The 13,976-nt window shown below is 42.9% G+C and overlaps 1 protein-coding gene across 2 annotated transcripts in view; it reads left to right on the top strand.

Moving 5' to 3' along the window:
* Nucleotides 1-13,909, top strand: part of LOC306929452 (uncharacterized protein) — a 14,382-nt gene extending 473 nt beyond the window's left edge. Inside the window, exons 2-9 of one of the 2 annotated variants that reach the window (XM_079509999.1) lie at nucleotides 993-1,066; nucleotides 7,327-7,665; nucleotides 8,562-8,678; nucleotides 8,806-9,052; nucleotides 11,105-11,172; nucleotides 11,831-11,863; nucleotides 12,787-12,816; nucleotides 13,607-13,909. In XM_079509999.1, the coding sequence (XP_079366125.1) occupies nucleotides 7,338-7,665; nucleotides 8,562-8,678; nucleotides 8,806-9,052; nucleotides 11,105-11,172; nucleotides 11,831-11,863; nucleotides 12,787-12,816; nucleotides 13,607-13,854 (1,071 nt within the window). In that variant the 5' untranslated portion in view covers nucleotides 993-1,066; nucleotides 7,327-7,337 and the 3' untranslated portion in view covers nucleotides 13,855-13,909. Of the gene's footprint in view, nucleotides 1-992; nucleotides 1,067-7,326; nucleotides 7,666-8,561; nucleotides 8,679-8,805; nucleotides 9,053-11,104; nucleotides 11,173-11,830; nucleotides 11,864-12,783; nucleotides 12,817-13,606 lie in introns of both variants that reach the window. The other variant, XM_079509998.1, reaches the window with a different exon arrangement.
* The last annotated feature ends 67 nt before the right edge of the window (nucleotides 13,910-13,976 follow it).

The following is a 13,976-nucleotide window of genomic DNA, read 5'->3' as shown; positions in this document are numbered from 1 at the left end:
TGCAGAATGTGTACAGTATTAAGTTAAAGGAAAGTACAGTACTGGTCAATACCAAATCTGCTAAGAAAAATAACATATAAATGCCCTCTATTTTCAATTAATCAAAACACGTGTGAAGTCATGCGATACACTTGCTATGCAAAAAAAATACATCATATCCTGTTACAAAACAGGCAAAACGTGTAGCCTACAGGAACAATGGGTTGGGGGTGGGGCGGGGGGGGGGCCCTTCACTTTTTCACAGGGGCCAGTTTCACACCAGCCTGCATTGACAGCCCATACTGTACTGTACAGTACACCCAAACAAAAAAAGTCCTATCAGTAGCCTATAGTATAGTTGTTTTAGTATTTGTAATGATTTGTAAGGGTGACCATCTCTAAGGCATCTACAAGTCTCCATATCCCTTTAATTGGGTGGTGGGTGGTGGTGAATCCATTGCGAGTTGCAGGTGTGGAAAACACATGCCAATTTACAATTGGAATGTATGTAGCTGCTTATGCAGCTATGTGTCGTCTGACTCAGACAGCTGAGGCCATGTCATAACAGTATTGTATAGTGCTAGTAGTAAGTATATTAGTTAGTATAGTTGTCTTAATATGGTAGGACTTGTGTAGTCCTATACTACTATTCTGAAGGTATTTTGTGCAGACAAAGTAAGGGCAATGTTGTCCCAGTATTATCTACACTATTATTTAGCTTATTACTTAACAATAGCAATTATAGCTAGATTACATACTGATAATAAAACACTATAATTGCTATTTAGTACTATTTAGTACTATTAATATCTGCACTAATTAGGCAACTTATTTCTCTGTGTCCCATTAGAGTCCATTCGAAACCAGTGGCTCACTGCGAGGGGTCGCAAAGCTTGCCATGAAATGGCAAAAGGCAAACACTTAAAAATGGCATTTCTAAAATTGCCATACTAACTGTGTGTGTGTGTGTGTGTGCGTGTGCGCGTGCGTGTGCGCGTGTGTGTGTGTTGCAGGATCTGTCTTGAGAGATAACATTTTCAGCAACACCATAGAAGATACCTGAAGAACTGTGGGTGCCTTTTTTGAGGTAGGCTATGTTATGTATATTTTGGTTGAGGGGTATTTTTTGGATCAATCAATGGTATGATTAGACACGGCCGATAGGTCTAACCGGTTTTGCCGCCTTTCTAATGGGCTGCCATTTAAAACAACGTTGGCTTGCTGTGGTTGGCTACAACAGAAATGTGCATGCACAGGGGTGAGGGGCTGCCAATGTATCTTTTGTTGTTTTGTTCTTTTATTTTGGCCCATGTCTTAACCCATTCTGAGCGGGAACCCCATTTTGGTGTTTTAACTAAGCATTATGTTATACTTTAGCTATTGAAAAATAGCAGATCTACAAACTGGCGCGCTACTCAACCACTGTTAATTTAACAGTACAAATAACAGTACAAATGGACCCTAACGGGTCCATTTGGTTCCATTTCTACACTCTCTGAGTTACAGACCCATAAGGGTCCATTTGGTTCCTATCACTAATTGTCCCCAGACCCCACTTAAAAAGAAAGATATCATGTAGGCCGGGGACCCTATCATTTTTTTCTTTCTTTGTTTGTGAAAAAAATGTTGTTACCCCGTTTTAATATGTCATTTTTTGCAAGCTCTTCAATTACATCTGTAATAGCCATGTCAGGCACCCCAAGCACGGACAATTTCTCTTTTAGTTTTGAAAAGAGATGCGACTGAACAACATCATGAATATCGTTGACCTCTTCAATGATAGTCTGAATAACTGATGCGGGTAAAAGTAGCTTAGACTGAAGCTTCAAATAAAACATAGTCAACTTCTTCATAAAGAGGTCTTTATCCACACCATCATAAAGTTCACATGTCTCCGGCTGTTCCTCAGTCTCAGTGAGAGAGGTGGAGGGCTGACTCTCAGTTTGGGATGGGTTTTCAAACTGTGCTGTGTGTTGAAACATTGCCTCATCATGCAATTGCTCGGCTGCACTGTTTTTGTGTGTTCTCGAAATATGAGATGCAAATGTGGATTTCACACCAAATGTTCCCTTACAACCCCTAAAAGGACATGTTATTTTCCTGCCCTCTTGTATATGGCCTTTCAAATGATTAAGGAAATCCTTAAGCTTTGTAAATGTGATTTGACAAAATTCAATCTGACAAATCAGTGTTGTGCCTATATTTTGGTCTGTAGCACTCCTCCTGTGGGATTGCTTATGATCTCTGTATAGGTGAGACTTGAATGCTGCAAATGTTTTGAATGCACGGGTACAATCAGGTACACCACAGGTAAAAGGGCAGTTTGGGTCATTACTGTGAAGTCTCATATGACGCGTAAAACCTGCTATACTTTTACTCTCATAGCCACAACATTTACAGAGATACATTTCTGGGCTCTGGTTTCACCTGAAAAATAGGTATTTTCACTCTTCTTCTCGTGTCAGGTGAGGCCATGTCATAACAGTATTGTATAGTGCTAGTATGTTATACTTTAGCTATTGAAAAATAGCAGATCTACAAACTCATAGCGCGCCACCGAGTGGCGCGCTACTCAACCACTGTTAATTTAACAGTACAAATAACAGTACAAATGGACCCTAACGGGTCCATTTGGTTCCATTTGTACACTCTCTGAGTTACAGACCCATAAGGGTCCATTTGGTTCCTATCACTAATTGTCCCCGGACCCCACTTAAAAAGAAAGATATCATGTAGGCCGGGGACCCTATCATTTTTTTCTTTCTTTGTTTGTGAAAAAGAATGGAGCTGGGAACTTCTCCCTTTGTCCACCCATTGCTGGGTCATGTGAGAATGGTCCAGTGAAAAAAAAAAAATCATGTGTGGGTGTATGGGAGTTTTCTCTATCACTAAACACGGATGAAATTCACCCGAAGGATGTGGGCACTAGGGAAACAAACCTACCTTCTGGGATGTCACTGAGCATCATGAAGGTACTGAAAGACCCACCCACCTCAGACATCGTTATGAAAAAATTACAAAAATCCACTCCCCCAACCTCTCCCCTACTGGGCGGGGTTTTTCCTTTTCTTTTACATTACTTGGGCGTGTTATAATGAAGTAGACTCTAGAAAAGCATTCCAGCAGCCAGCTCGTAGCATGCCTCGTTAGGCAATAGACGTTCAATCCATACCTCCTGGGTTGAGTGCGGGCTCGAATCCTGCTTATATCATTGTTGTGTCCACTGCAAACAACATCTTTTTTGCGGATAAAGTGAAGTTTGCTTTGGTCCGACATGTGTTGCGACGTGCTTGCGGTTATGTTTAGGTTTGGGGTAGGAATAGTAATAGTAATGTCCGACATACAGTGCATGTTCACCCGTGGCGTACGTACCCACAAAATGTGAGTAGTACATATGCACAAAAAAACCTCACAACAACACTACTTCTTCTCAGGATACATGAATCATGGGGTTGACCCAGAGGTCACTGTGCCACGAGATTTGCCAGGTCATTTTGCACAACACGGATCACAATGTAGTGAAAATACTTCCTGTAAGCAAATACATTTTTCAAATCGCGCCCTTATCCCATTCTGCGCAGGAACCCCTTTTGGTGTTTTAAGCATTATGTTATACTTTAGCTATTGAAAAATAGCAGATCTACAAGCTCATAGTGCGGCGGTTATGTTTAGGTTTGGGGTAGGAATAGTAATAGTAATGTCCGACATACAGTGCATGTTCACCCGTGGCTTTGTGTGGTGCCACTCAAAGTGACTACTGGGTTGGGCTTGCTGCCGGATGCATGTTCCAACGCTACATACTAATTACTACATGGGTTGTGCTTATAACCACTCCCCCGGGCAAGTTAAGTTTACTGAGGTTAAGGTTAGGGTTAGGGTTAGGTTTAGGCTGTCAATCACAGCGACTGGCCAATCACAGCGCGTCGACTGCACAGCCCGTGTAGGCTTTGGTATGTCGCTGTTCCAACGCCTAGTATGTCTGTCAGAAGATCGTTCAGAGTATGGGTTTATATGAGTAAGTCTCCCATTGGCTTAGACGAGGCAGCCTAGAGACGAGGCAGCCAATCATGAGAAGGTGTCCACTACGGTCTGTTCCATAGGTACTGTAGTAGCAAAGGTAGTGGCTTAGCCCCTTGTTTGGCAATAATGTATAAACTCCAACGACTCTCACAGTGTACTCTGAGGAGATCATAATTATGTGAACTTTTTAATTAGGGATGTCCCGATACACTTTTTTTCGTTCCCGATTCGATCCAGATACCATCTCGTGTTGTGTTTATAGCTATATATCTCGTGTTGTGTTTATAGCTATCTAGCTACATATCTTGTGTTGTGTTTATAGCTATCTAGCTATAAACTATCTAGCACTGAGTGCCGCGCTACGAGCTTGTAGGTCTGCTATTTAAAAAAAATCGTGTATATTCATATATATTCTTTCAGAGCGAACGTTTTTAACTCAAATCTTTGCTTCTGGGGGGTGCCTGGAACAACATATTTTCAGATGGGGGTCGGCGGCCAATTACATATAATTTTGGGGGTCCTTGACATGAAATATTGAGCACCACAGCACGGTATTTCAGATAACTTTCAGGATTTAGAAGACATTTTTGAGTGGTGCAACCACTCCCTTACGGAGTTATGTGGGTGGCTGGCTGGCTGGGTGGGTGCCTGCCTGGCTGGGTATGAGCACGAAAACAGCATGGTTGTTTTTCACCACCTGTGCGCAACCTAACACACACACATACATATTAACTGTATATATGATGATTTCGGGTGTGCCAGTACAGTGGAGGGTACAGTAGAGGGACCGGCACACGTCGGTAACTCTGTCATTTCTCAACCGTTTCGGACACGGGAACCCCCCCCCCCGGGAACCCCCACACGGAGTTGCACCACTCACTTCACATGGGTTTTTAAATTTCGACATCAGGTCTAAATGGGTTAATGTAGTTTTCCACTGGGTAGTTTGACCTCCTATATGTATGCACATTGGCCTGCCATATTGGTACTAGTTCCTTCATGGGTTTAATGATACTAATGAAGTCTCTGTTCCATTCTGGTCAAACAGAGTCAAGGTGCTGCTACTGTGTGTCTCACTGGAAATACTCCTGCTACACCAGTGGGTCTCAAAGTGCGGTCCAGGTACCCTCATGGTTCCACTGTGTGTAACGCTGGGAGTGTTCATATGGAACGAAATCTGGATCTTACGAGTCCATTTGGTTCCATTTGTACACTCTCTGAGTTATGGGTAGTCCTTGAAAATGTAAAAGTTTGAGAAACACTGTGCTACACTAAATTAGAACAGAGACTTTATTGGTATAATTGGTAAGGGATGCACCGAAAGGGAAATTCTTGGCCGAAACCGAATACCGAATATAGGAAACAGTTGGCCGAAAACCGAATACCCGAATATGATTAATATTATATATCTTTTTTCCTACCATTGGCATGGCCATACCTTAAAGCTAACTGATTTATGGCAAAATAAATGGTTGTGGCAAAACTTAACTTAACTTAAATAATAATCACTGTTATGGGTCCATAAAACATTTATTCAGCTCTTTTGAATGCATTAATTGCATACACTATTCGGTGATATATTTTCTGCCTATTCGGGCCGAAACCGAATAGGCCGAAAATGCATTTTTAGCCATTTTCTGCCAAATGTTTTCTGCAGACGAATATTCGGTGCATCACATTGGTAATAATATATTATTGGTAATAACTGTGAAGGAAGTAAGGAAGAGGTCAAATTATTTTCCAATATGGCGCAGAGCCTATTAACTTTTAATTAACAATTAAGCAATTAACAATGAATGAAATATTGGAATGGGATATTAGGAATATTAATATTATAATATTGGAATGCAACAAAAAAAAAGTGAATGAATTCAAGGCTTCATGCTGCTCGTAACAGTGAGCTCATTTGCCTCACTGCGTCAAGAGAGCCCTGGGGCTCACGGACAAGGTCCCCGACCCTCTGGAATGCATTGCCATAGGAAGAATCCTGACTGCATTTAGTAATGTAGCCAAGACTAATTGAGAAACAGCTCACTAAACTACCCGGTTAGTCACCACTCGCCATGGTAATCATAGGTCACCAGTGGTGACCTATGATGACGTCACATTGATGTGTCAATGTTGCTGCAGGGAAGTCCGAGGTCTGAGGTCACAGAATCTCAAGAAAGGATTAAGGGAGAAGTGTTGAGTCATCATTATGGGGTGCATACTTAGTTTAGACTAGTCATTGGTTAGACATGGGTTAAGGTTAGGTTTAGGTGTGCTGCCCCGTGGGAGGTTAGGGGGGTGCATACTTAGTTTAGACTAGTCATTGGTTAGACATGGGTTAAGGTTAGGTTTAGGTGTGCTGCCCCGTGGGAGGTTAGGTTTAGCGTGAGGGTTTAAGATAGGTTGTAGTTGTAGGACTAATGACTGATCTAACCAATGACTAGTCTAAACCAAAAACTGTCTAAACTAAGTACTATTAGGAAATGTGCCCATATAAGTGCATGTGTGCTCATAAGTTACAATCAGTATCAGTTAACATGAGAATAATGTTAAGAGGAAGGACTTAGAGTAACATGAATAATGTTAAGAGGAAGGACTTAGAGTAACATGAATAATGTTAAGAGGAAGGACTTAGAGTAACCGTGGGATTGGAATTGATCAGTAGTTCTCAATCTTTTTTGGATCTCTGGACCACTAGCATATTTCAGTTAAATGATGACATTGCATGTAGTAACCTATAACAAATTAAATCAAGCCCTTGCCTTAAAGGACCACTTCACCACTTTTCAACCTATCTTCATATAGGTCCTCACTAATAATCATGATAAAAAACAATTCTACTCAGTCTGTGTCTCATAGGAGGGCAGTTCAGAAACCGTCTTCCAGTGACATCATCATTAGGCAGATTTTTTTTAAACAATATTTTTTTTACAAAAATGCTTAGATTTGTATTATCGTGAGAACGATGGCTTCCATTTTCGCATTGCAACTTTTCAGGACTAGAAAGCCTGCAGTTTCTATTAGCTTGGATTCCCCATCGATGATGTCACTGGAGCGTCCTCCAGTGACATCATCGATGGGGAATCCAAGTTAATAGAAACTGTTTCTGAACTGCCCACAGCCCTCCTATGAGACACAGACAGAGTAGAAAAAAATAGCGCCATTTTTTCATGATTATTAGGATAATCATGAACCAGGATGATTCTTAGCCAGGTTGGTGGTCCCTGGTTCATAATCTGTTGAAAATCACCCAATAGTTATTACCGTAGTACTGTTACAAACATGAAAAGTTTCAATCTGCATAACGCCCACTGATTGTATCCCTTTCTTCTCTTCCAGGGATCAGCATCATGGAGGCTACAACGTTTTTAACAGGGAACAAGACACACATTCAAGACATTCTAACGGGACACATTCACTATGCCATCCAGTGTGCATTTGACGAGAAGCTACTGGTGAACTTTGAATACACCAACCTGAAGGGCATGCCTCGCCCGGCCGACGCAGCCGCCGTGCTTGTGGACAAGATTCTTTACCGGGGGGAAACGGTCTGCAAGACATTCCTGCTTCTGCTACAAGACAGCAAACTGACAGATGTGTTCCCTGGTCTGAGGACGCTGCCGTGGCCCAGCCCGGCTACTACAGCCACGCCTCCGACTGCCCCATCCACCACTCATGGTGAAACTCAATTTCTCAAAATTCTCAACTCAAAACTCAAATTCTGAACGGGAACCCCTTTTAGTGTTTTAAGCATTGTTATACTTTAGCTATTGAAAAATAGCAGATCTACAAGCTCATATAGCGTGGCACCGAGTGCCGCGCTACGAGCTTGTAGATCTTTTATTTTTTGAAGAATCATGAAAATGTGTGGCAAATCTTTGAAAATATATTCTTTCAGAGCGCACGTATTTACTGAAATCTTTGCTTCTGGGGGGTCCCTGGAACAACATATTTTCAAATGGGGGTTGGCGGCCAATTACATATAATTTCTGGGGTCCTTTAAATGAAATAGTTTGAGCACCACTGACATAGAAACATAGGTTTTTCTGAAAACCGTCAAGATTTAGAAGACATTTTGTAGAATCGAACGTAGGTCTAAATGGGTTAATGACCGATGATGATAAATGATTGATGTTAAAATACAGTAGCCGTATCCTGTCCTCTTCAGCTATAGGCACAGTTCACACAGTTCAGGCAAATTAATTCCTAATCATATAATAATATATATAAAAATATAAAGAATATAACATTTTTCACCTTTGTCAGCCAAAGTCATGCTGGTATTGATAAAGCTGTCACTGTAACACTAAGTTCTCACACGGCACAGACACGCACGCACGCACGCACGCACGCACGCACGCACGCACGCACGCACGCACGCACGCACGCACGCACGCACGCACGCACGCACGCATCACACTGTTATTACCCTGCTGTACTGGAAAACTAACTACAACGTCAGCCTAGGGTTGCATTCCCGATCCGCAGCAATGTTGGGATAAATGTAAGTTGTTTCAAGTTGTTTATGAGTTTGAGTTGTTTGTGGTTGTTCTTTGTTTTCCTTTTGAATGCAGCATCCAGGCCAGCGGTCGCACAGGTCGCACAGATCAGTTCTCAACAGCCTCCTTCCATCAGCACTCAATCTGCCTGTTCCATTAGCACTCAACCTGCAGCAAAGTCTGGAGACTCTGGTGAGATGTGTGTGTGTGTGTGTGTGTGTGTTTTTTTCATGTTGCTAAATAGTGTCCTGAATGTTCAGTTCAGACATGTTTTCCCAGTTTCACCCACAACTCAAGTTCCATTCTCCTTATCATTCAGGGAGACACTTTGTGGACCACCATCGGCCTGCCCTGATTCAGAGAGTGAGCCTGGTGGAACCCATCCTGGATGTGCTCCTTGATGAGGGTGTCCTTTGCAACGAGGGCTACAGTACTGTGAGGTCTAAGAGCACCAGGACGGACAAGATGAGGGAACTCTATAAACTCCTGAATTGCGGTGGGCCAAGGGCCAAAGACATTTTCTACAAATGTCTTCAGGAAAATGAACGGTATCTTCTCGAGGATCTGTAAGTAATTATCATTTAAATTCAATTTTTAGGCCAAACATTTCCTATGGGACGATGTTAATTTCCCTAATCTTTCCAAAGGCACCGATCACTTCACATTGGTGTTAAGTTTCCATGTGGGGTACACTGTATGGCCCTCATTTATCAATTGAGTGTAAAATCTGCCCCAAATTCGAGTGTAGGTTTCGTAGTACACCCACGTCGGGTCGGCATTTACAAAGTGATCGCAGACAGCTGATCCTTCCTTAATTTCGTTCGGACGTTTATAAATGTGACGGCTGAAATCTATCTGGCACGCCCTATGAAATCAAGCCTCGCCCTCGTTTTTGCGACATGAACAACTGCAGTACGACCTTGGAAACCATAGTTACATGACAAAAAAAGTCAATAAAAAAGTCACCCCCCTCTCATACACACACACACAGACGCACGCACGCACACGCAACTTGCAAGTCCAACTGGTTTGTTGTAGCCTATCTTAAATAAATAAAGAACGAACACCTGTATGAATTAAATAAAGCTGTAGCTGTAGTACCCTGTCTGTTTCTCCTCTCGCCTCGCTTGCCTTGCTGCCCACACACACACACGCACATACGGGCCGTGGCCCAGTCAGTTTAGAGCTGGCCCAACTTTGAGCCTTGTGCATGCAAATTTCTGGTTAGTAAACCACAGCATGCATGCCGCCTTTGTTTTAAAATGGTTCCCCAAACCGTTCACAGTTCACACTTCACTATCGGCCGGGGATGCGCTACCCCCCCCCCCCCATGCTAATTTGCCCAGTCAATCATTTGATCCGCGCTACGCGCCTGCCGTGTGTTGTTAGTTGTAGCCTATATTAAATTATTAAAGTATTTATTCATTTAATATAGCCTACAGGCTACAACAATATATTAGTGAACGAAAATCTGAACCTGCATGTGAACAATGAATTAAATAACAAATAGGCGCACACACACGCTGCTGTTTTCCTCCTCTCCTGTCCTGTCTGTCTCTATCACTGTGGTCCGTTCATGACACCGTGACCATGCACGTTTATGACAATCTATTTAGATTACCTCGCTAGTCGCAGTAGTCGGTGCAGTGGCTGGGCTGTCAACTGACAATTATATAAATGTGCAGCCTAAACCAGCCTCATGTGGCACACTGGCACTGGTGGGCTGGCAGCCTGGCTGGGTGGTTTAGCCTATACCTAACTCTGATGCGGTCAGCGGTCCCCAATTTTGCGCTGGCACGCCGGCACGGCACATTTGGCATTCGAGCGACACGTCGGGTTTATCCTTAAAACGACGAGATGTAACTCGAGAAAGACATGGCTGTAGATTGCACTCTAGCCTACCCGTTGGTTGGTAGACTTTACTATAGCAGCACGCACTCTCGATCCAGTTAACTGTTACTGTTAACTAGGGGGGGGGGGGGGGGGCACCGGCATGCGCTCATGCAAAACACTGTTTAAATGGCTTAAGCATCTAAACTTGCAACATTGTTTTAATTGCGCGATTTTAACTGCTTGTAAAGTTGGTAATCTCCTACCAATTTCATATGACACAGACACATCGTTGATGTAGGCCTATTCCTTTTTTCCCTTTATTTTTATTTTTTTACATGTAGCCCATATATAGGCCTACATACATACTACATACATATACTTTTCTATTAACATTTTAGGAGTGAATACATATGTTTAGATGCCTGTGACAGCCTCTCAGCTGGTCAAACAATGCTGCTCCCTGTTCTACGACAGAAAAACAGCCGAGGACAAAGCGTACGACAGCTCCCGACCAGACGTGGTTTTTGTCTTGGCTCAAGTTCAAATTCAAACGTTGGCGCAAATCGTAAATGCCGAAAATTGCGGTAATTTCGGCGTACACCCATATTTTGGCGTACGCACGGTTGATAAATGAGGGCCTAAATGATGTGATCTTCAAGAGACAAACATCTTCTGGATTCTGATTGTATTGAATTTGCCTACTTTGTAAAATTATTGTCTTTTAGTTCATAATCTCAGAATAAGTAACTCTCTCTCTCTCTATCTCTCTCTCTCTGTCTCTCTAGTCGTCAACACGATCCTAGTGGTCCTCGTGGTGATGAAGGAACGTGCGGCAGAAGAGAGACTCCTAGTGGTAAATAAAGGCTCCTTTTTGGGGGAATGGTCCCAGAACCGACTTTTAGGCTCTATAATAGTCAATTCATACTCCCTCACGACTAGCGCCGAAGTCGCTTGTATTTCTTTGCTTGTAATAATTAAAGCTAGCTAGGGTAAGTGATATTCTTTTAATTTTTTTGGTTTAAAGCCCAACATTCTAGTTATCATTGCTATAGAGTACAGTTCAGTAACAGGGGTGTCTCCAGCTGTTTATTAAACGGAAAATAAATGTTAAGGTACGTTGCCAAATTCAGCAAATCAGGAGAGAATACAGATGTTTCAGCTTCAGTTTTATACTATTCCAGTTCTAAATGTGTCGCTCATTTCTTTTTGTGACCACTTCCAAATTCCAAAGATCTGGAGAGACAGGGAGACTCCTGTTAATGAACAAACACAGATAGCAAAGAGTACTATCAGAATATAGAGCTATTTAACATTTATTTAACAAAGCAATATCACTTACCATACCTTTTAGTGTGTGGGTTTGACAAAATTGTGTAATAATAATAAATATTTTGTTTACGTCTATAAAAAATACGGTTAGTTTCCAACATTACTAGGCCAATTCAGGCCATATTTTCTCAGGTGTTTGCATTTAAATTTTTTCAATGACGTTTATTTAATTTTTATTGCAGCACAACCTCGAGTTGCAGCTGCATCTGTCCCAGGTGAGTGACATTTAACTTTATGAAACGGAGATGCATTTAATTTATTCTTACCTCATTCACACGTACCAAACACCAATCAAGCAAATGTTTGGTCGTTTTTTTGGTCGTTTTTTTGGGCTTCGTACACACATATCAGCCGAACATGCTCTGTGCTGTCCGTGTTTCATGGCCGCCTCAATGCTTTTCCAATGGAAGTCACGTGGTTTGACCAAACAGTTGTGTGTGATTGCCCCCCCTCCCCCCATCACACACGTGGTTTGGTCAAACCACGTGACTTCCATTGGAAAAGCATTGGGGCGGCCGTGAAACACAGGCAGAGCACAGAACATTCGTTCTTTATGCGTGTACGAAGCCTTGGGCCACCACAATGCTTTTCCAATGGGAGTCACATGGTTTGATCAAACATTTTTGTTTGATCGGGGGGGAGGGGCAGAAAACCACCAATCCACCAACCACCAATCGGCAATCAAACACAAATGTTTGGTCAAACCATGTGACTCCCATTGGAAAAGCATTGTGGTGGCCCAAAAAAACGACCAAACATTTGCTTGATTGGTGTTTGGTACGTGTGAATGAGGCCGTTCGTACACACATAAAGAACAACTGTGCTGTGCTCTGCCTGTGTTTCATGGCCGCCCCAATGCTTTTCCAATGGAAGTCACGTGGTTTGACCAAACACTTGTGTTTGATTGCCCCCCCTCCCCCCCATCACACACAACTGTTTGGTCAAACCACGTGACTTCCATTGGAAAAGCATTGAGGCGGCCATGAAACACGGACAGCACAGAGAATGTTCGTCTGATATGTGTGTACGAAGCCTCAGACCTCAATCAAAGGCTCATCAAACACAATGAATGCTCTCCTGACCCCCCCCCCCCCCTTCCCTCACCCCCATTTGAATGCCTTTTTATTTCTTACAGCAGCACCTCGACCGGCGGCAGCATCTGTACAAGGTGAGCGCTGTTTAAACTAGTCTAAATGGAGACATTTCATTAATGTATTCTTAAACAAAGGCACATCAACCGTCACACACACACACACACACACACACATGGGGGAAAAAAAATATATAAACATTTTAGTTGGTTTTGTGCATCTAGTTACAGTACTTATTATTTAAAAAAATCACACCCGTGTGAACTGAGTGGTGTAAGGTCTTATATAGACTGATCAACTGTGGTCTGACGTAATGTCTGACGTAATGAAATCACACCTGTGTGAACTGGGTGACCATAGCAACCATGCTAATTTTTTACGAACAGACAGACAGACAGACAGACAGACAGACACGTAAACTAACAAAGCCAGTCGTAGGAGTGGTTTACACCACTCAAAAACAGTGTCACGTATACATGACAGCATATTGAACAGATGTTTAAAATTAAATTCATACTATTTACAGCAACTTTCCAACAGTTGACATCCATCACATTTTTGAGTGGTGCAACCACTCCAAGGAACAGCAATGTCCGTGTTAACCTATGTGTTAACCTATGTGACTGTGACTATGTGACTATGAGTAGCAGTAGGGGCAAAAGTGGCGCTGTTGTGCCAGAAACAGAGAGATAGATATAGTGCTGCACTGTTGCCTGCTAATGAGAGAGAGAGGGGGAGGTGGGGGGGGGGGGGGGGGCAGGGGGAGAGGGGAGTTGCACCACTCAGTTCACAAGGGTGTGATTCTTTTTACACTGGAAGGCTTATACTGGATATCACTCCACTGATGATGGTCTTTTCATTACTCAGATCACTTTGTGGACCGACACCGGTATCGCCTGGTCAACGAAGTGACGACGGTGGACCACATCCTGGACCTGGTTCTGAACGAGCGTGGGCTCTCCGAGTACGCCTACGATCAAGTGAGGGCCACCAGAACCCCCCACGAGAAGATGAGGACACTCTATTCGTTCATGAACTCCACTAGGGCCAAAGATGCTTTCTGCAGAGCTCTGCAGAGCACTGACCCCGTTCTCTTCAGGGAATTGAATCGCTAAACCGTTCGCTCTGAAATTATATATATTCAAAGATTTGCGCCACATTTTCCACGATTTTTCCAAAAATAGCAGATCTACAAGCTCGCAGCGCGGCACTCGGTGCCGCGCTGCGAGCTTGTAGA

Source organism: Electrona antarctica (genome assembly GCF_951216825.1).
Source record: "Electrona antarctica genome assembly, chromosome: 9".
In the NCBI taxonomy this organism is placed as follows: Eukaryota; Metazoa; Chordata; class Actinopteri; order Myctophiformes; family Myctophidae; genus Electrona; species Electrona antarctica.
This window is presented reverse-complemented; position numbering and strand designations above follow the sequence as displayed.